Here is a 23,686-nt window from a genome sequence, read left to right on the forward strand (position 1 = left end):
ACTGTGTGTGTCCTGCATGTACTTTAAAACAGTTGGTTAGTGCCTGTGCACTTAATGGTATTATTGATGACTCATAGATGAAGAGTCAAAATCCTGGATCTGAATCCCTAAACCAGTGGGAGTCAATTATTTTTTTTGTCAAGGTCCAGATTTCTTGGTCAAAGTATAGTTCAGACTCCAGAGAAAATAATAGTAAATAAGTAAATAAAAAGATTTCAGGGTCTGTTCAGAAGTGTCTGGTGGTCCAGATTTGGCCTATTGCCTACTGACCAGCCCTGCCCTAAATTTTGGAGAGGTTCACATGTGGATCCAAGCTTTGCACCTATTCCCAATCTCTCCAACACAAAACACTGTAAAATATATATTTTTTTGAAATTGACTTTGGGAAATAAGAATCATAGAATTCAAGATCAGAAGGGACCATTATGATCATCTAGTCTGACCTCCTGCAAGATGCAGGCCACATAAGCCGATCCACCCACTCCTTAAGCAAGCGACCCCTGCCCCATGCTTCGGAGGAAGGCGAAAAACCTCCAGAGCCACTGCCAATCTACCCTGGAGGAAAATTCCTTCCCGACCCCAAATATGGCGGTCAGCTGAACCCCGAGCATGCGGGCAAGACTCTTCTTCCATACCCTCTGGAAAAAGGCTAACAATATCCTATCATTGACCCATTGTACCAATTACCAGTGTGGCACTTAATTGACCTATTGACTAAGCCCATTATCCTATCATACTATCTCCTCCATAAACTTATCTAGCTTAATCTTAAAGTCATGGAGGTCCTTCGCCCCCACTGTTTCCTTCGGAAGGCTGTTCCAAAATTGCACTCCTCTGATGGTTAGAAACCTTCGTCTAATTTCAAGCCTAAATTTCCTGACTGACAATTTATATCCGTTTGTCCTCGTGTCCACATTAGCACTGAGCTGAAATAATTCCTCTCCTTCCCTGGTATTTATCCCTCTGATATATTTAAGAGTGCAATCATATCTCCTCTTATCCTTCTTTTGGTTAAGGAAAACAAACCGAGCTCCTCAAGTCTCCTTTCATACGACAGGCTTTCCATTCCTCGGATCATTCTAGTGGCCCTTCTTTGTACCCGTTCCAGTTTGAATTCATCCTTCTTAAACATGGGAGACCAAAACTGCACACAATACTCCAAATGAGGTCTTACCAACGCCTTATATAATGGGACTAGCACCTCCTTATCCCTACTAGAAATACCTCGCCTAATGCATCCCAAGACCGCATTAGCTTTTTTAACGGCCACATCACATTGCCTACTCATAGTCATCCTACGATCAACCAGGACTCCTAGGTCCTTCTCCTCCTCCGTTACTTCCAACTGGTGCGTCCCCAGCTTATAACTAAAGTTCTTGTTAGTCATCCCTAAATGCATAACCTTACACTTCTCACTATTGAATTTCATCCTGTTACTAATACTCCAGTTTACAAGGTCATCCAAATCTCCCTGGAGGATATCCCGATCCTTTTCCGAATTTGCAATACCTCCCAACTTGGTGTCATCCGCAAACTTTATCAGCCCACTCCTACTCTTGGTTCCCAGGTCAGCGATAAATAGATTAAATAAAATTGGACCCAAAACCAAACCTTGAGGAACTCCACTGGTAACCCCCCTCCAACACAGTTCCCCCTTCAATACGACCCTCTGCAGTCTCCCCTTTAACCAGCTCCTTATCCACTTCTGGATTTTCATTTCGATCCCCATCTTTTCCAATTTAACCAGTAATTCCTCATGCGGTACCGTATCAAACGCCTTACTGAAATCAAGATATATTAGATCCACCGCATTTCCCTTGTCTAAAAAATCTGTTACTTTCTCAAAGAAGGGACTATCTCTAACCAAATGTCAAACTGACTTCTAAGTAAAAAGTTAATTGTGGATTAGAGTAATAGATGTAATAGATTGCAGAGTGATGATAGCCCTGCAGAACAATTTCCTCTGTTTATGAAGCAAATACAGCGTGGTCATTAGCCGTGCAAGTTCCCCACATCACCACATCCACCGGCCTGAGCCCTGTACTAGAGAAACCATTCAGTACTTGACCTCTCAACTAAAATGGCCAACAATAGTGGCAAATGTGGTATTTATTTGGGGGTGTACCTCTAGCCACTTGGAACCGGATTGATTAAGACAACTAGTTCACTTCACATATGCCATTGTTTAGATGAAGTGTTAAGTTTTGTTCACTACTGACCTAGGTTGTATTTTAATTGGCAAACTAGAAGTCAAAGGCTACATGTCCTATTACCAGTGCCCTGAACCATTCAGCCCTGTTATCAGCTCCTTGATTTTTTTAAAATGACATTGTTTCTTAAACAGTGTCTGCCAGAAACATTAAAGGAGACTTTGTTTAGATTCTATAGCCCAGCAACCAAGTTACAGTTACAAGAGACATGATTTGCCATCCGTTTCCAATTCTTAGTGCCGCACACAGGACTTGTCGTCTTGTTTTTCCCAGAGAGTTGTTCTTGGATATGAAGAAAATTTTCCATTATTACTGAGTCAGTTTATGCTTCCCATTTCCAAGTCCTGCAATAGATAGAATTGTTCACAGTGCCAATAAACAGTTAGACAGCCAGGGCAAGGGACATCATCAGTCTTACTCACAATGAATGGGCATTGCTGTGTTTATAGAGCTTTTCTACAAAAAAGACAGTGCAAGAATTGCAGTCAAAGGGGTACAAACTCATATTTTTGTATTGCCGTGATGGTGTACTGTGTGGATGTGGCAAAACTCTACCATACAGTAGAGTCCTGATTATCTGAGTAACTTGGGCAACATCTAATATTGTGTGATAATTTGGGAGCTAATATAATGGGGAGGCACCCATTTGTTCAAAAGAGAAGTTAGGAATAGGAGGGTGTCAAGGCTGATTCTCCACTCTGGCACTTTGAGTGCAGAAGGTGGGGGCCCAGGAGGATTTTAAAAATTAATACTGGCCACTCCAGGCTTGTATTAAACTCCCAAGGTTACAGCTTCTCTCTGACCTTGGATGGGTAGATGCGGACACCACCCAAGTGCAAAAAAACTCAGGAAGGAGCACTTGGGAATTCCTCCATGTGGGGTACCCTCAAGCCCATTCTCTCTCTCTCTCTCTCACACACACTCACACTCACACACACAGAGAGAGAAAGAAAACAAAGGAAATCAGCTGTTCATAGAAGACTAGGGTTGGAAGAGACCTCAGGAGGTCATCTAGTCCAACCTCCTGCTCAAAGCAGGACCAACACCAACTAAATCATCCCAGCCAAGGCTTTGTCAACCTGGGCCTTAAAAACCTCTGAGGATGGAGATTCCACCACCTCCCTAGGTAACCCATTCCAGTACTTCACCACTCTCCTAGTGAAATAGTGTTTCCTAATATCCAATCTAGACCTCCCCCACTGCAACTTGAGACCATTGCTCCTTGTTCTGTCATCTTCCACCACTGAAAACAGAGGAGCTCCATCCTCTTTGGAACCCCCCTTCAGGCAGTTGAAGGCTGCTATCAAATCCCACTTTACTCTTCTCTTCTGAAGACTAAACAAACCCAGTTCCCTCAGCCTCTCCTTGTAATTCATGTGCCCCAGCCCCCTGATCATTTTTGTTGCCCTCTGCTGGACTCTTTCCAATTTGTCCACATCCCTTCTGTAGTGGGGGACAAAAACTGGATGCAGTACTCCAGGTATGGCCTCACTAGTGCCAAATGGAGAGGAATAATCACTTCCCTCAATCTGCTGGCAATGCTACTACTAATGCAGCCCAATATGCTGTTAGCCTTCTTGGTAACAAGGGCACAGTGCTGACTCATATCCAGCTTCTCATCCACTGTAATCCCCAGGTCCTTTTCTGCAGAACTGCTGCTTAGCCAGTTGGTCCCCAGCCTGTAGCGGTGCATCGGATTCTTCCATCCTAAGTGCAGGACTCTGCACTTGTCTTTGCTGAACCTCATCAGATTTCTTTTGGCCCAATCCTCCAATTTGTCTAGATCATTCTGTACCCGATCCCTATCCTCCAGCTTATCTACCTCTTCCCCCAGTTTAGTGTCATCTGCGAACTTGTTGAGGGTGCAATCCATCCCATCATCCAGATCATTAATAAAGATGTTGAACAAAACTGACCCCTGGGCATTCTGCTTCATACCGGCTGCCAGTTAGACACTGAGCCATTGATCACTACCCACTGAGCCCGACAATCTAGCCAGCTTTCTATCCACCTTATAGTACATTCATCCAATTCATACTTTTTTAACTTGCTGGCAAGAATACTGTGGGAGACCGGATCAAAAGGTTTGCTAAAGTCAAGATATAATATGTCCACTGCTTTCCCCATAGACACAGAGCCAGTTATCTCATCATAGAAGGCAATCAGGTTGGTCAGGCATGACTTGCCCTTGGCAAATCCATGTTGACTGTTCCTTACCATCTTCCTCTCCTTCAAGTGCTTCAAAATGGTTTCCTTGAGGACCTGCTCCATGATTTTTCCAGGGGCTGAAGTGAGGCTGACCTGTCTGTAGTTCCCCGGGTTCTCCTTCTTCCCTTTTTTAAAAGATGGGCACTATATTTGCCTTTTTCCAATCGTCTGGGGCATCCCCTGATTGCCACAAGCTTTCAAAGATAATGGCCAATGGCTCTGCAATCACATCAGCCAATTCCCTCAGCACCCTTGGATGCATTAGATCTGGACCCATGGACTTGTGCATGTCCAGCTTTTCTAAATAGTCCTTAACCTGTTCTTTCACCACTGAGGACTGCTCACCTCCTCCCCATACTGTGTTGCCTAGGACAGCAGTGTGGGAGCTGACCTTGTCTGTGAAGACCAAGGCAAAAAAAGCATTCAGTGCTTTAGCTTTTTCCACATCATCTGTCACTAGGTTGCCTCCCCCATTCATTAAGGGTCCCACACTTTCCCTGACCTTTTTCTTGCTGCTAACATACCTGTAGAAACCCTTCTTGTTACCCATCACCTCCCTTGCTAGGTTCAACTCCAGTTGCCACCATCTAATTAAACAACATATGCACAAACCGCTTAGGACACCAAAAATCCAATCCTGTTCTTAAGGCAAATTTTATTAAAACCAAAAAAAAGAAAATACATCTGGAACTTAGGTTTTTGCTAGATTTAAAAAAACCATTTACAAAATTTAAACATCAAGAATAACCTTCTTGAGGTCCAGTTTAAAGGTTACAAACAAAACAAAAACATTTGGGGTTAGCACAGAGGAGTCCACCACACTTAGAAAATAAAAGAAATAAACCTAATCACATCTTTCTAGATATTTCTGATCTACTTACATATCTGGGTTTCAGATAAGTAGGTTCGAGGTATGAACTGATGCTTTTTCAGACCTGGTTTTAAAGCTGTTTACAGCATTGCTGCTCTATGTCTCCACTCTCCGGAGAACAACAACACACAGACAAAGGGATTTTTTTTTTCAATTTTAAAAAGTTCTAGCCTTCCATTGGCTCTTTTGGTCAGGTGCCTACTCCTTTCCTGTTACCTGTGGGCTTGTTAACCCTTTGCAGGTAAAGCAAGTAGAGAACAGCTACTAAGAGGAATTTTATAGCTAACTGACTGGCTGGGTTTCCATAAGGGAGCTATCCTCCCCACCCCCTTCATTTATCACAGAGGGAATCAAACGTCTTGTTAGCCTGAATAACATATCCTACCCTGTCCCTAAGGACTTGATCCTGCACCCACTGAATTCAATGGCTTCAGTAGATCTTAAGGGTGCAAGAAATTGGGGCAAGGAATCACTATTTTATTCCCACAGGGCAAGGCAAGTTACAAATAATATTTTCTTTGCTCAGTCAATAATGAAAATAGAAAATGTTTGAGTCATTAGCTATGATTTGGATTAGTAATTATCTAAATCAAAATCACTTGCCAAGTAAAATGGAAAGTTTAGTTTCAAATTTACCAAGTTATTGTTAATTCTTAAAAAAAATACTTTTGCATTGGTTTAACATGTCTCATGTTAAAAAGGATTTGTCAAAATAGCATGAAAATTCATACATCCTTTTCAGTATGCATTTCTGTTGCCTGGTGCTTCCCTTAAAATGTATCCCCGGTACATCTACCTGCTCAAACTTCATTGGATTTTTGTCAATATAGCATGTGAACTTCCTAGATTTGGCAAGCTTCCAGGCACAGCAGAGGAAGTAATATTTAAGCTATCCTAATTTAAAAAATATGCATCGTGTGTATTTAACCATGGAGAATACAGGACAGCACAAAGTGAGGGGTGGAATAAAGGTTGTATTGATGTGTGTTAGAGATAGCAGCATTAGTAGCAAAGCCATGAACGAGTTACCCAAATCACCCTAAACTAGAGCCAATAAAACATTTTATATCACATCACCCATATTATGTATTCCATATACCATATAATTTACAGGAAAAAAGTTAGAATTTTTTTTTCAGAAACTTGTTTTTATTTATCTTGTTTGTATCCCTTTGCCTATAAAGCTAGAGTCCTTGGTACAATCAGTCCAAAGGTGTAAGGCTCAAGGAGAGAATGATTTATCTTTTGAAAAATTAGCTTTTGAAAAATCTGAAATAAATACAAAAGATCTGATATTTCACAACCTACTAAGGCTGAAATTAAAGACCTTAAAGTTTTAAAAAGGGGGTTCTGAGATGCTTTTCAATGGTCAAATGCACCCATTTCTAGCCTTCATGGTTTGCAATGTATTGGATTTTAACCCTGGGCTAGTGACATGTTTGAGTGTTGCCTGCCTGTTTCCTATAATATTAGATGAAATGGTACAGCTATGTGAAAAGAAGGAACTTGTTTGCTGGAGTGTTGGAAAGTGCAATCAGTTATTTGAAGCTGTCTGAAGGTTTGGAAAGTAAGAAACAAATCTGGTAGAGGTGGGAGTATTAGTGGGCAGTGGACTGGTAAGATGATCAAAGGTGCATGGTAAAAGCAAATGATCACATAGCTCTACAATTTATCACATGGATTTCACTATCACACATGTAATATAAATGTATGTGCAATCTAATCTGTCATCTCTATTGGTTACCTACAAGGAATGAGACATTTTTGCTGGAAAGCTGAAAGATAGGTCTGATAAAACTACAATATGACTTGAATACCATTCAGTGGGGGAAGCCTGTCATTTAAAATTAATTAATCCATTTCGGCAAAGGTTAAGATACAGGCGTCATTTGCAAATTGCATTTCCCTGAGATGGAAGTCAGCCTTTCTGTCCACCAATGAAATATATTGTTTGAAAATGTGACCAGGGTTAGTTTTTAAAATAAATGACAGCCAAAAATAAATTGAATGATGTTTTACATATTATTTTTCTCTCTCAAGTGTGAAAGAATAAATGTTTCGGTCATACACTGTTGAGTGATTGCATTTTTCTTTTTCTTTTTTTGCAGGTTGTCTTAGTCTTTGCTCTTAGTATTGGTGCTCTTGTAATATACTTCATAGATTCGTCAAAGTGAGTATTCTAATACATTTCCGTTCCCCTCTTTTCCTAAAGCAATTATGTGCTTTAAATTGCTCCATTCATCTACTTACATTCAAAGGTTTTATACTCATCACCTGAATGCAAAGAACTTTATAATAGTGCATGGTCTTCAAGGCTAGTTTTAGGGATGAGGGAAAGATCTTTTGTGAACTGTACTGGTCTTGGTTACATTTGGTGTGAGAGGAGAGGATAGAAAATAACATTTCTCTTAGTTTAGAGTATACATACTGCAGGAAAAATTACTTTAAGTATCCTTCAAGGACAAAAGTAGAATAGAGGATGTAGGGAAGGGAGTTGGACTTGAGAAGTCATACACTTACAGGACAAATAATGTGTGTATTTCAGAATACCAGGAATTCCTTTGAAAACTCATCAAAAGACTCTATGTAGTACATACCATAATTATATATAGCATTGTTATCAAATTCTGAGTTTGATTGACTTGTCCCAGGCCATGCAACTTATCTTGTAAGACATGAGAAACATTTCAAAATTTTGGAGGGATGAACAAAATGTGGTCATGTGGTGATGTTTCAATTGGGAGAGGTCAAGGTTTCGTCATGACTGTGCATTATCATGACATATCAATGTAAACATAACAGTCATGATCAGGGGCGGCTCTACGAATTCCGCCGCCCCAAGCAGGACCTCCCGCAGACGTGCCGCTGGTCCTGCGCCTACGGTGGAGCTTCCGCAGGCATGACTACGGAAGGTCCGCCGGACCCGCCTGCCGCCCTCCAGTTAAAATGCCGCCCCACGCGCGTGCTTGGCGCTGGGGTCTGGAGCCGGCCCTGGTCATGATGTCTTGACACAGGTTAACATAACCTAATTTTATATCCTCCCCTTTGACACTTATGTCAGCAGTTCTTTATGCAGCAAGGACAACATAAGTGTGGTGCTAGTGTAAGATTACCTAGCTCAATGGCCTCGCATGAGCCACAGCCCTGGTAAGAAGGCGATTGCAAGGGAGTTAATAGAATGTTATTCAATGGATCATCCATTAGGGAGGGTAATCCACTAGGACATGAATGGCATTTTAAGGCACTAAGACTAGGCACACAGTTTACCACTTAACTTTGGGCTTATTTTCGCTGCAACACTTAGCACACTTGAGTTACTCCACTTGAACTAGCTTAGCAAAAGTGAGAGAAAACACACAGCAGAATAACGCTTCAGCTACACAGAGTGATTTGATGAGCAGCACAGCATGACTGGATTATTAGTTGAGGAGTTGTTGTAATTCAAGCTGTAGCATCCTTAGTGCATTACAGCAATGTGGCACCATAGGGAGTGAAATATTAGTCTATTAAGACACTTAAATGCAGGTCTCCAGCACTGTGTATAGTGAAAGTAATTCAGAGTTTACATTGTGAAAACTCTACTTCTGTTCAAATAGTGAAAAGCACCAGTAACATACTAGAAATGTGCATTTGAACAAATGGTTGATATAAAAACTTTAGGGGGACTTTAAAGGCTGATATACATGTAAAATAAAGCAACCCAAATGGATCCACTCTGTTAACTTGCACAAGGCTAATCTTCATTTTGTGTTTATTACACTTCTGCCCCTGTGAATAATGATCAGACTAGTCAATCAGCAGCTAAATGAGATTGCAAACTTTCAATAAAATATGGTGTTAAATACATTGAGCCTTTCCATTGCCTGGAACCATTTGCCCCCATCAAAAACTCTTTTATTCAGATTTTGTTAGCATATTTCATCTGCTTCACACTGAGTTTGCACTGGTAGAAATGGTGCAGGGTAGCAGAAAATCAGGTACATTTCCTGGTTTCCAAATGACTCAGCAACTACTGCACTTTTTTTTTTTTTTTTTTACTAACTCTAAATATCTGTAGGTCTGTTACAGAAACTCGAGGTAATATCAGAGTAAATGCTATAACCAAATGTTACAAAAGCTGGCTAAATTTGAACATTGATATTCTAACATGAGGCAAGTAAACCTCATGCTTTAGGGTGTTAACTGCGGGAAGGTGTGACTCTTCCCAGGGGTACCCCAGGCTGTGAGGCATCTCACTATCACTTGTTCTTAGTGTGAGGAAGCCTTGTCTGTGACTGTCATGGGGCAGTTCCCCACCTCCACCAGCCCCTGGCAACACAAGCACTCCCCTTCGATGCTGCGTAGGCCCTGCTGTCACTCTGAAGATTAGCAATTGGCATGCTCCAACCCTGGATCCCCCTGACTGTCTCCAAAGAGTGTCCAGCCCCTAGTCCACTGGACTAGCACAGTACTCTGAATCTGAAAAAACACTACACCCCAGCTTACCAGTTCCTCCTCAGATCACTGCTCCAGTAAACACACAACACTTAGATAAATTTATAGTGAAATTGAGCATGTTTATTGAACATAGCACAAAGATTTAAATCATAGCAAGTATATGTATTGAAAACAACAGTTACGTACAAAATAAAATCATCACATGCATTCTAAACCCTAGGCTTAATTAACAAGATACTTTCATGTTTTGTAGAGTATTGCTCACCCAAATTCTTGCAGTGCTTTACAGCTAGAGCCCTGTGAGGACACACAATTTGGATCCGTATCCATCCACGACCCGCAAACATGGTCCGTGGATATAAAGCAGATATCCCCAGATTTGCAGGACTCTGTTTACAGCCAGGCTGGCTGTAACCCTCTTTTCATGAGACATGCATGCTGTCATAGGTGAAGCATCCAGTGTGTTGCTTTGCACTCCAAGATATCCCAGAACTATCCTTTGTCTTCATTAGTAAACAAGACGTCCCCTGCTGTTTGTTTATTACTGTGAATTTCTTCTCTTATAGATTTTGCAATTTCTCAGTATGCAAACAGACACACCCAACTCCCTGTCATTGACAGTGTGAACTGATGTGTTCATGACAGAACATTGTGTGACTCTACATGTGAGATGAGGTCTTAAGAAGCAAGAGCAGTTGCCCAGTCTTGCCAAATCTTGTGTCCTGGTCAGTTAAATGTACTCAGAGCTCTAAGCAAACTAGCATGAATACGTTAGCCATTGCCCACTCTGTCACAGTCATGCTTTTTGGAAATCGTGCTTTTGGGAAAGTAGCAGAATTATGCTACTGTCTAGAAGGGAGGCAACTTTAAGTGCATCATGCAGTTGTGATCAGTTGGATGTTAGTGCCCAAAGCTGAGTCATTGATTCCCTTTCCTGAGCAGATAGCAGCTGCTCCATTCACTCTATAAAAAAGGCTCTTTACAAAGAGAATCACAAGGCACTTCATTCTTGCTAGAAGTGGGTGGAATATTATTCCTTACTCCACTCAATGCTTCCTCTTCCCACCTGCTTATTGTTCCACAAAACATAATGGGTGTATGACCATATTCTTCCTTGCAATAAATGTGTGCAACTCCTATTGATGCCAGTGATGCATGTTTGCAACTAAGGGCAGAATTTGGTTCATAAATTGAGAAAACTGTGAATAGGAAAAGGGCTTGACTGTTTGGGATCCTTACTAATCAAATTTAGTCTCATCCAAAAGCTCTCGTGTCAGATGTTAATGGTTCCACACACCCCTCTCCCCCAGTTTGCTGAATTGCATCAGTAAGACTCAGTTAATCTGGACATCAGAACTTCTAAACACTCTGAACTCAATTTAAATGTGTAAATCCTGTCATCTTTGAAGTAACCTGTTCCTAAAGGCAATGCTAAAAATGTAACCAGCACAATTATTTTAATCTTCTGGTATAATCATAAAAATGCAACATTTTTACTAAGAAAAATTAGCAGAGTTTCACATCATCTCTTGATGTATTTTTAAATTGTGTAAAACCAGAGCTTTAAATTGCAAAGGAAAAGGGGTCAAATACAATCTGCTTTAGTATAAAATAACTTAATGTGTTCTAATGCTGGTTCTTTTCCTATTCATTTCCCTTTAAAATTGTTTGTGCTTAGTTCTTCAAGGTAAGATATTAATGAAATCATCCTTTACTGTTAGGTGAACGTAGGTTCTCTTCCTATGTCCCTTAGCTGGTTCCATAGAGTCTGCTGAACACACTGTAACAGAACAGAGAGCACTCGTACCAAACATTTGGTAATTCTGTATTTAGTCCATGCTTTTTGTAGGTAGTTCCCCCTCCTTGCTAGCCTGTATTTGCCTTTCAAATAGTACTAGTATGTTATTAGTTAAGTTTTATTCTCAACACTTTTGTATGCAACATAGCATATTCTGTGTTTTGTTGGTCTCAAAATTAATGGTCAGTTCCTTATTTCGTTTCTCATTTTCCCTCCCCATCTTCACCTATCCAACCCTTACTATTTACAGAGAATGCAACTACCAACAGCGTACAGTAGATGTTACAGTAGATGTATGAAACACTGCCCAGTATAACAAATAAGCTTCCACGAAGGTGGAAATAGCATCTTAGAGCCAGGGTCAACCCGAGTTGCAAACAACAAAAGTACTTGGTGAAGACTCTGCAGTCCTCCATGGATTTTGTAACTTGTGGGCTCACCTGATTTCTCCCTCCTGCAATCAATGTGGAAGGGATGCAACTCATTACATGAGTTAATACCCTTTATGGGGCCTGTCTCATCCTGGCTCCACTTAATGTATAAATCCATACATATAGTGCAACCTAGAGTTGTTATTTATATATAGGCATAGGTATGCAGAGCATCTTACTGACATAGATCAAACCTTGTCCCAAGGAGCTTACATTCTATAGGCCTGTTCCTGTAGCCATTTTCTCATGAGAGCAACTTCTTTAATGGAGTCTCTTTGCTACAAGATCAAGTCCCCAATTAGACTTTCAAAGTATGATCAATGACAGGACAGAAATAGGAGAGAGGATGCAAGAGACAAGTCATTTAATTTGCTTTGTATGTTCTGCCACACATTGTAGTGGTTTATTTTGATGCTGATTTTTTAAATTGAAAGACAATATTGCAAGTCTTGCTAAATGGCTACATTTTCACATTATCATGCACTTCCTTAATTAGAATCATATATAAAAGTGCCATTTGGCAATGAGGGAAAAACAGCTGAATCTAAGAATAGCAGTGACATCATGAATGGTGAAATTTATTTACATGTACATATAAGGTCTTGCTGAGGATACAAGCTTGTCGACCCTGTTGCCTACTAAACTGAAGACAGCCTGAATCAGCTTTTTCTCTTTTTAGATATGGTGGATTCACGTGAATTGCTCCCTATGGTCAGCTCTCTTTTTTTCGCATAAAACCTCTCCTTGTGTATCAAGAAAGGTCTCAAAACTGTTAGGTGCGTCTGTGTGAGAGAATATGATCTTATCAGTTTTCTAAAAAAGCTCTATATACAACCCGGTTGTGAGAGTCTGACAGGTTGCACAAATACTATCAACTCTTAGATACTGCGAAAATATTTTTTTCACTAGAAAGGTGACATAGGATAACATCTGTGTTGAGGCCAGCCTTGAAACACAGAAAATTTCATCTTCTATTTCTGGTTGCTTTTTCAAAGGAATATTTTTAATTATCTTTTAGCTTAATATTACTTTAAAAGTGCTGCCTTCTGCCATGACTTTCCCTTGAAACTGCTATAAATTACTAAAAATACCAGTAAATATCCTGCCTGGCCCTCCTCATTCCAAAATGCTTTTTGTGCTGCTTCCTCCTAGCCTGACATAGGCTATAAGGGGGCTCAGTTTTAGCCGTTGTAAACACCACCTTCGTTGGTGCTGATCATCTGTAACTGCTACTAAAGCCAATGGGAGTTGAGCTGCTGGTGCTCAGCACCTGTCAGGGTTTGATGCTATGTTGATTATGAATGCAAGTTTTGAATCATATGAGAGAATTCAATTTAAAACACTTTTAGTAACTTGCTAAGTTCATTATTCTTGCAGTTCTGTATTTTCTGGGACATGGTTACTGCAGACAGTGTCATGTGACAATGGTAAAGAATCACAAAAGTTGAATTCTTCTTACATAGATCAAGGAATTTTATTAGAAAAAAGAAACCAACATTAATCCTAAAACTACTTTCTTATCCTGTGCTTCACTGCAGAGCTTCTGTCTAGAAATTTCCCCAGCCACCTTTTGTCTGGCTTTTCTGTAACACATTTAAGTAAAAACTGTACACATCTATCTAGCTGTTGCTATATAAAAAGACACTGATATCTAGTGGAACTGACTGGGATAAGTTCAGTCTTAGGTATGCACTAGTTCTTCATCTTTGGGATTCACTGGCTTGAGGTCCATTAGAGCCTGAGTCTGGTGGCTTCATGACAGTTGTTTGGCTTTTTGTTTATTATTTAAAGTAAAGCAAAACTTTGTTCCTTGTTCAGTAGTAATATGAACTGGAAACCAAGCTTGCATGGGTACTAAGAGCTTTTTTAGAATGTACTTTGTGAGAGAGTGAAGGAATGAGAGGGAGCGAGGGAGCTGCCCTGCTAGAGACTTGAAACCTGGAGCAGGCCTGTTAAATGAGCCAACCAGAGACACCTGGCACAGGGAGGGAACCTTAAGAAGCTGATTGCTTATAAAAGGGGCGGGGGAGGGGGAAAGAAGGGAACTAATTTTGAGAAGCTGCAAAGAAGTAGGCTTTGGCAGGTCAGCAGCAAGCTATTAAGAAAGGTTCTGTGAAGGAACATTTTTTCGCTCACCCAGTCTGAGGTAAGAACCATGCCCTCAGACAGATTTTTTTGGACTCTGAGTGACTGGGGAATTTCCCTATGTAAGTTTGTTGGGGGACCCCCGCCCATGAAGAAGTCCAAACAGGCCGTGTTGATGAGACAAACTTATATTAAATTTTCTTGGACTCTTATTAAAGAAAACTGCCTCACCAGATTCTCCGTGAGGGGTAGTGTGGTCAGGTGGGGAGGAAACAGGTCACCCCTCCCTTGCCCTCATACACACTGCAATGTGTATGGAGGATTCTCTGCACCTTGAGGTCTTTAAACCACGATTTGAGGAGTTCTGTAACCTATGTCTGAGTTATTGGTTTGTTACAGGAGTCGGGAGGTGAGATTCTGTGGCCTGCGTTGCGCAGGAAGTCAGACTAGATGATCATAATGGTCCCTTCTGACCTTAAAGTCTATGATTCTATTTGCAATTTTAAACACCAAAAGAAGAACCGGGCTTCTTATTGAATTCTGTGGATTCATACGATTATTTGTTGTTAGGCACTAAATTAGAATCCAGTGAGATGAGCTGAGAGATTCCACTCAAGGAATATCCTGTGTGGCTGTCCCAGGAGAAAAGTGTCATTAATGAGGCCAGCTCATTCTTTTGGAATAATTCATTAGCAAATGCTTTTAATTGGTGTCATTGCAGTCAATGTCCATGGACTCATTTATTCCCCTGACTACTGTGGCTGTAAAGAGATCTTTTGCATCTCATGTGACTTGCTGTAGTGACTACTACATATTAAGACAGTTGTTATGCCAGAGAATTTACAGTCTAAATAGACAAGATACACAAAGGGCAGGGGAGAGGACTTCTATCCCCATTTTAGAGATGGAAAATGAGCCCTGGAATTAAGTGGCAGTGCCAAGAAATGACACCAGATTTTCTGACTGTGAGTCTAGTGTTTGTAATCACAAGAACTTTCTTTCTTTACACATCACCTTTCTTCACAGCCCAAAACCTGTTGGTGAACCTTGCTCACACATCTTTGATATAAACAGAAAAACAAAAAAAACCACCACATTATATGAAAGTTTGATCCTAAATCAGGTGAAACTTGGCAATTTCATCTGAATTTTGCTTTGAATTTTATTTTTTTCCAAATCCAAAACTCAAACCAATATCAGATAATGTGAATCCCCATGAAAGTAATATAAGATTATGCAGATAAACACTATAGCTTTACGGTAGTTTCAATGCAGTGTTATGAACATTAAAGCATAGAATACCCTAATATTTTTTTCATTAACAAGCTTCACACAATTCTACTTTGGATTCATTTGTTATTTTTTTAGGAAGATGAACATTCTGGTGCATTTTATATAAAGGTTTTGGCTAATTCTCCCATTCTGTGTGCCAGTTTCTTTTCCACTTTAGTGCCCATCCTTGTATCTACCTGTCACCATTTTGTCTGCTCATAGCCATCTACTATGTCTGGACTCCCTTCTGTAGATGGGATGAAATTTACCTGTAGGCAGATAGCCAACACAAATACTATAATACCAATTAAATCCTATTTTGAAGATTTAAGTGGGACTTAAGTGGTGCATAGGCTTTGTGCTTCCCAGTCACCTTATGAAGAGTATCTTCATCTATAATAAAATTATTCTTTGCCTGATTGCACTTTTGGACCAACACCAAGTGCTTGCTGGCCCATTTTTTGTTTTTGTTTTGAGGCCAGGATGAATATTGTGCTGTATTTTTTCACAGTTGCAAGATTAGATATAGCAAGGATGCATTAAAATGCTGACATCTGGCCCTCTAATGTGTTGCAACAAATTATGTTATTGTTGCTCAAAATGGCTGTGACAATGGCTGTCATTAAAAGTTCTGTAAGATTTTCCTTGCTACGTAGATACAAACATCTTGGTATTTCCTATGCTGAGATTGTGATTATATAGGAAATATCTCAGTAATATTAATTGCAAAGATAAGAACGTCCATACTGGATCAGACCAAAGGTCCACCTAGGCCAGTATCCTGTCTTCCAACAGTGGGCAATGCCAGATGCCTCAGAGGGAATGAACGGAACAGATAATCATCAAGTGATCTATTCCCTGTTGCCCATTCCCAGCTTCAGACAAACGGAGGCTAGGGACACCATCCCTGTCCATCCTGGCTAATAGTTACTGATGCGACCTATCCTCCATGAATGTATCTAGGTTTTTTTTTTATATTATATATATATATTGAACATGTGCATCAAAGAAATGTTTGCACCACCCTCCATACTTGAAGGAGCCTCCATCTCCTTCACAGTCCTCCTTAATTCACATCCTACTCCTAGTAGTAAAATGCTCATAGTCTTCCCTCTGAAACTGCCCCTACTTTCACACTTGTACTTGAATCCAGTTACATTGTGTCTGTTGATAGGAGACACTTCCCTCCCAGTTCCAAGGTAGTTAAAATCCCTTCACATGTTTGTAGAACACTATTTATACCTATCACACTACAAAAAATAATAGTAATTTATTTATATGATAACCATTCCATGCAAATGGTACAGATATCACTCCACATCCTGTCCAGATTTGCCACAGCCTCCTGTATTCAGTCTCCTTGCATTACCTTTGTCAATTCTACTAGTTCGGTTAGTGCTGCAATGGCTTTTGTCTGTGACACTCTTCCCACAAATAATTTCACCTTTGAGCTGATGAATGCTGTCCATTGCTAAGCAAATCCAGTTGGATTGCTCACCATAAAGTTAATTCCTAGCATCAGCCTATAATCTCACTAACCGTACAGTAGTTCATTCGAGAGACACTAGGTGTAATTTGTCTTATTCAGTGTATAGAAATTTTTAGGTTATATGTAAATGAATCATTGTGCGCCAGTACTTTCAAATTACTTAAAATTTTACATTAATTTCACGTTGATCCCCACAAACCATAAAAGTGACACACTGTTTCTACCCCAATCCTTGGACAATGACTGAGTGTATAACTTTAAAGGACTGAATCATCATCTTTTATATTGGTTCAGCACCAAATAGGATATTCCAATCCTTTATAAGGCCAGATGAAGCCAATTTGATCTTCACTGTATTTGTATTAGTTACTGCAGTGCACCCACTTGCTTGTTTAGCCAAGAAGTAATGTTCTGAAAATGGTGCGTGGTCACTCCATGGCTATAATTGTTAATTTTCTGCAATGCATTGCACCAAGTTTTGAACACACTGGCCATAACCAAGGCTCAGTGGTAACTACTGTTGTTATAATTAAGGTCCACTGTTCATGCCAGAAGAGTATATGATGCAATATGCAGCCTTTACAGGTAATTAAATGCCAAAGAGAAGCAGGGTCATTTATTAAGAACAAGAGATGTTAATTGTGAGTGAACTCCAGTACCATGAAATTGTTTCTACTATACAATAAAAGGCAAGAGAGTCAACAATCCACAGCATAGAAAAAAAATGGAATGCAAAACTCCTTCTCTTCATTTTTATTGCAGTAGCAGCTAGGAGTTTATCATAGACCAGGACCCAACTGTGCTAGGCACTGTACAAACACAGAATAAAAAAGATATTCATGAGGTTTTGAACGTTTTTGATAGCAGTCGCTCTTCAGAATTTCCATTTGATATAAATTGTGTGTAGGGTGAAATCAACGTTTACTTGACACTTATCAACAAAAATCTAATCCTTCAAAGTCTACAGATAGCTGCAAACCAGACTGATGTTGAATAATCCACATAGAATTTAGAATTAAGCATGTTGGTTGATTGTCCTCTATATTTTCATAATTTACAAACTGACCCTTTGCACAATTCCTGACAACGTTCATTCCCACCTTATGTATTTGGCAGTACTGTTGGGCAATCATGATAAATATAAGGACATATGACTAACAGTTATCCTGATAACTATAATTATTATAAGAAATAATAATTGTTGACTAAGGCCTGGTCTACACTATGGGGGTAAGTCAGCCTAAGTTATGCAACTCCGGCTACATGAATAACGTAGCTGGAGTTGATGTAGCTTAGGTCAACTTACTGCGGTGTCTACACCGCACTTAGTCAATGGGAGAAACTCTCCCGTCAACTTACCTTATGCTTCTCGTTTTGGTGGAGTACCGGAGTCGACCGGAGAGCAATCTGTGGTTGATTTTAGTGGGTCTTCACTAGACTGGTGCATCGATCACCAGAGCAATTTTTTTTCCAAAGATTTCTGAGCATTTACAACTCTCATTGGATGCAACAACTTAGCTGAGAACTTAGAGTGCAAGAGAAGATATGGATGCTTAGCACTGCTGAAATGTGGGCCACTTATTTGGGTGCCAACACATGGACTTAAATATTTTATTTGAACAGCCTAGTATGGAAATGTTGGACTTATGAAACAGCAGTTCACCTGACAAAAATAATTTTCTTTAAATCCCATCCTCCAAATCACTTGCATTGTGTCTTTCTAGCACCAAGGAGGGCTTCACTAAAAAGAGCAGAATGACCCAGTTCTGGAAAGAAAAGTTATATCTAAAATACAATATATACCTTTTAAAAAAAGAAAATTATAATATACAATTGACCATTAACACAAGTAAATTGCAGCTTCCATGTGTCAGGTGCACATGTGGCTTTATTTTCTGAAATGTTAGAATCTACCAATCACTTGCAAATAGGACTGAAGTTTGTGAAAGGTGATCTCAAGATGGACCTGTGCAAGTCCACATTTTCACCCTTTTTTACAACATTATGATACATTTTATATAAAGTGTGCCTTGTGAGGTATCATTTGAAAACTCATAATTTGCTGGAGATGCTCTTCAAAGGGTAAAGAGAACCATAAGGAAGGGGCACAGATGCCCCCCAAATATTCCTCCCTTTCTCTCTGCCCACGGCATCCGCAATGCCTGAAGGACAAGGAAAGGAGCATTAGACTGGAGGAGAGGTCCTGGATGAAAGGCATCCAGCCAGTAAAACTGCAAAAGCATGTGGTGAGAGGAACCTTAGCTTTGAATTCATTTAGCCTGTTAAGTTAGATGTTAGTTGCATTTTTACTTTTTTATTTCTTTGTAACCAATTCTGACTTTTATGCCTCATTATGTGTAATCACTTAAAATCTTTCTGTAGTTAATAAACTTGTCTTATTGTTTTATCAAAATCAGTGTGTTTAGAGTGACATGTTTGGGAACCTCAATTTGAGATAACAGGATTAGTGCATATCATTTTCTATTAATAAAATTAAGGACTTTCCATAAACTTGTATTGTCTAGAAGGAGAGAGCCAAGCAGTACAAGATTGGGACTGGGAATTTGCTGCTGTTGCTCTGCAATTTAATTCAGGAGTGGCTGGCTATAGCACTCATATAATTCAGGTTTGAGTAAGTTACATGCTAGAGGCTATGTGTGAACAGACCAGGAGTGGTTGGTCTCACAGTGAAACAGTTTAAAAGGCATCCCAGGTTGGAGAATTGAGAGGACACAGCTGCTCAGCAGTCCAGATTGTACCCTTGGTAATGTCACAGGACCTTTCAAAGAAGAAATAATTTTAATAAAGAGGAAAAACACATTACAAACTTGTGGTTATACAGCTTTGAGAAATGTGCACAATCGGTTTCTGATTCCTTTGCAATGTTTCATGTATGGACTGGATTTCATCATGTGACACCACCTCAGTTGTTGTGATGCAGCAAGATGCAAACTAAGCAATTAATACTTATTTGGTAACTATGTTTATAATTTGAAGTTCAATTGTTTGTTTACACACACACACTATATATATATATATATATATATATATATATATATATATATATATACACACACACACATACACATACACACACCAACTACATATGAATGTTTGTAAACATGCCACTTGAATTACTGGAGTTTTATATTGGAAATAACAAAAGGCTAAGGGTTTCATCTTCAACTGTAATTTGAATATCATGCCTTATTTCTTTAAGGGCTAGATGGTGCATGGAGAATGCTAATGGGATCTGAAGCTTTTTGTCTCTAGTTCTTCCGTACATATTATTCCCAGGTTAGTAGAAAATGACCAGAAATCCAGCTGTGATATGGACAAGAGTCAACATCACAAACACAATAGCACCAACTGCCATGTTCTTGGAAGTCTCAGCAGGAAAGCCAAGAAATGAATGAGCATGGTTAATGATCTTCCCTTTCATCCAAAGAGTGGCACCCCTCAGATCAGGGTTGAGGCATGTTGGCAAGATGAGGAGTTCATTGTTGCTTTCCCACATTTTACCTTTTCTATAGATAAATGGAAGAATCCAGTTTTTAGTGTTCTCAGTTTTGACATCTTGAATCCAATTTACATACAAATATCTTCTCTTTCAAATTAGTTTGGTTAGCAAGGCTTATATTAAAAAGTCTCTGGTGCATGATTTCTTTTGTGGAGGAGGACTATTAAAATCGGAGATGCTAAGGGACAACAGGAAATTTCCATCATGGCATGAAGGGGTCAAAAGCTTCTTTGAATGCTCAGTATGAATGACAAGAATATAGTGTCCTTTAACTGTTAGTTCCAGAATTTCAGGAGAAAGCATAATGCTGTATTGAGCCAGAGATTGGTTCAGGATCTTCTTTGTTTGCATATTTGTACAGTGTCTTTCTGAGAACTGGTGATTTGTATGAGTGGGATGTATTTATTCTTCTGATTAATGTTTAAACTCAGCTACTTCTAGTGCTTCAGTGATGTGGATTATTAATGTTTAATGTTGGCTCTCCTTACATTAAGGGTCAAGTTGAGGTGACTGTTCTTTATAAAGAATAGCCTCTCTAAAAGGGGCATATTTAGTTATGTACAAGTGAAAGGATAAGAGTTATAGTATTGTCATTGCTAAAGAATTTCTCTGTCCTGATCTGGCCTTCCCCTTCTGAGAATCTGCTTGGATGTGACAGATGCTCGCTCAGCCTAATTTTCCGTGGGCTGGTATTATTTAATATGTTTGTTTCTTCGAAATGGTCTTGGATGAATTTTAACCATTCTGGGAATGTTAAAGGAACCCCATTGACATAAATTGCTTGAAACTGTTTTCAGAAAACATTAAGCGTTTGATCGAGCTCCCTTTAAGTATCATAGGTAGACTTTTTTTTAAAGTTCCTCTAAAAATGTATGAGTTTTTGTGCTGCACTGCTGATGTTTGTCAGCTATTCCCTTTATGGGGGCATCCAAACCATGCCACAGGTGTTTTGATTAGGCTTCAATGTACTGTGTATTGGCTCCACAGAACTACAACTAAATCCAAGTGAATAGGGTTACCATCTTTTGAAATGCAAAAAAAGGGCAAGCCCCTTTCCCCCCATAAAACAAGCCTGCTACAACCCTAGCCCCCAAGTGCAAGGCAACTCCTCAATCCAGATTCAACAACCACTTATAGTGTCTAGAGAGAGAACACACATAGATAAGATAGATAACATCGCACATCTCCTCACTATTGCATGACTCAAACCCTCTCACGCACATGCACGGTGTGCTTGCATGTTGGTGGGCAGACAATGGCTGTATTTTCAACAGTTTTGATCTGTTATCACTTAAACTGCAGAAGTAAGAACTCTGCAGCATCTTTAGCGGGACACAGAAACTTTTAATATTAGATATCCCAGTGTATTGTGATGATAATGCAAAACTTTAGACCCACATTAGAAAAACTACAGCAGATTAAATTATTTTTTTCTGGCACCTGGCAAATCCATTTAAAAAAAAATGGCCAGGCTAGTCAAATACTGGCCAGGTGGTAACCATACAAATGAATCATAGGGGGCTAGATATTGTAAGGACTCTAAATCCCATGATGCTGTGTGTGGCATCCTCTGGGACACTTTGAATTTAGCTCTGTGATCCTCTGTATAAAGGATGTATAAAGTCAGGAGATTGTATGGGGCTGCACTGAATGGCTGGGAGACTGAAGGGCCTGGTGCTGGCTGAGGAAAAGCTGGAGGAGAGAGGAGCAGAAAGGATCAAGCACCTAAAAGAGAATGTCAGGAGTTTCATATGAAGGGGAGGCTAGGCCTGGAGCCAGCTGTGCTACTAGGTGTCCGGTGGGATAGGAACTAATAGAAGTTGCCTGTGTTTGGACATGGAGATTTGGGAGACTTCACTCCCCAGATGTCCCTGCTGAGACCCCTTCTTTACTCCTCCTTAGCAGCCAGCCACTGAATGCTGTAGCGAGAAAGAGCTGGTTGTATTAGGACAGTGTTTCTCAACCTGGGGGTCACAGGAGGAGTTTAGGGGGGGTCATGAGAAAGGCTGGAGTTAAGGGGTAGGAAGCAGAGCAACACCCCACACCACAGGAGGCCCCACAAAGCTAATTTACATATTGGGGCTGAAGCCTGCGGCCCAAGTGGGACTGAAGATAGGGAGTCACAATTTTTTCTAGTGGTGGGGGGGTCATGATTTTATTTTAATTCCAGTGGGGGTTGCCACCAGCATAAAAAGGTTGAGAAACACGGATTTAAATGGACTACATTGGCCAAAAGTGTTACCATAACCCAGTCAATCTCCAGCATTAAACAGTGTTCAGCCAGGTTTGAGGCTTGGTATACAGAAATCTCCGCTTGCTTAGTACCATGGCAAACACCCCATTAAAAATCCTTTTAACCATTTCTTAAAGATAAAGAAAAGAAGGAAAAATAGTTAAAACATTTTAAATGTAAAGTATGTAGTAAGGCTTTCATTTTATGCCTTGTTCCCTTCCCCTATAGCTAGAGAGATTTTTTTAGAAGCTCCCCACCCCCACCTCCTCCTCCACACCCTGGTATTAGATGGTATTAAAGCAGGTAACAACTGTCGTTTTGGGGGAAAGAGAAGGAAGTTAGTTAAGATGAGCTGGAGCTGCTGCAGTTGAACAGGAACAATGACAACAACAGTCCTTCACTTAGCTTGTGACAGCAGCCTGCATAAAGTCTGCTGCACCATCATCCAAAGCAGTATCATCACAGTTAAAATTACTGTAAATTAAAATAATCAGTAGAGAATGTGTGCAGGGAAAATGTTTACTCCAATTTCTGTATTGTAGTTAAGTTCTTTGATCTCAACCACACATGGTATTTGTGGTAAGGAAGTTTGTAAGAATGGTTCCAGACTTGTTCAAGAGCAGTAGATTTAAAGACCTGGACCAGAGAAGCAGGCCGTGTTTTTCAGGAGATGTGATGATCCTGCTCCTGTTCTTTTCCAGACTTCCACTAACGTCTTTACTCACCCACATGCATTTGAGTCCTACTCAGATACTAGAAGTTCCTCAAAATATTGTATACTTTCTTCCTGTATCTCCTTTAAAGGCATCCATGCCCCCGTAGCATTCATCTAGTTGTTCTGTTGTACCACACCAAATCTGCTGCTCCTCATTGATGGGAAGCACGACATGAAGCAGAAAGCAGACTGGCTAGGCATATCCCAGGGGTGTTGGTGAAAACTCACTGGTGGGAGCAGCATCTGTAGGAGCATCTAAAAGCCTCTATGCACTGTCTTCATTTTCCTCTACTCCTAACTCCCCTGGATAACGACAGCCTTTCCTGCCTCAAGCAAGGGGTTGCAGGCCACTATATCACATCCATAATTTCTCCTAGCAATGATAGTCTCCCATGGGGAGTGGTGAGAACCCTGTTA

General features: G+C 40.1%; 1 protein-coding gene across 16 annotated transcripts in view; it reads left to right on the forward strand.

Annotated features, from left to right (window-relative positions):
• Positions 1 to 23,686, forward strand: part of KCNMA1 (potassium calcium-activated channel subfamily M alpha 1) — an 881,172-nt gene that overhangs the window by 472,536 nt on the left and 384,950 nt on the right. For all 16 annotated transcript variants that reach the window (XM_039482435.1, XM_039482436.1, XM_039482437.1 and 13 more), the window contains exon 3: positions 7,398 to 7,459. In XM_039482435.1, coding sequence (XP_039338369.1) covers positions 7,398 to 7,459 — 62 coding nt within the window. The remainder of the gene's footprint in view (positions 1 to 7,397; positions 7,460 to 23,686) is intronic.

This window comes from Mauremys reevesii, linkage group 7, assembly GCF_016161935.1.
Source record: "Mauremys reevesii isolate NIE-2019 linkage group 7, ASM1616193v1, whole genome shotgun sequence".
NCBI lineage: Eukaryota > Metazoa > Chordata > Testudines > Geoemydidae > Mauremys > Mauremys reevesii.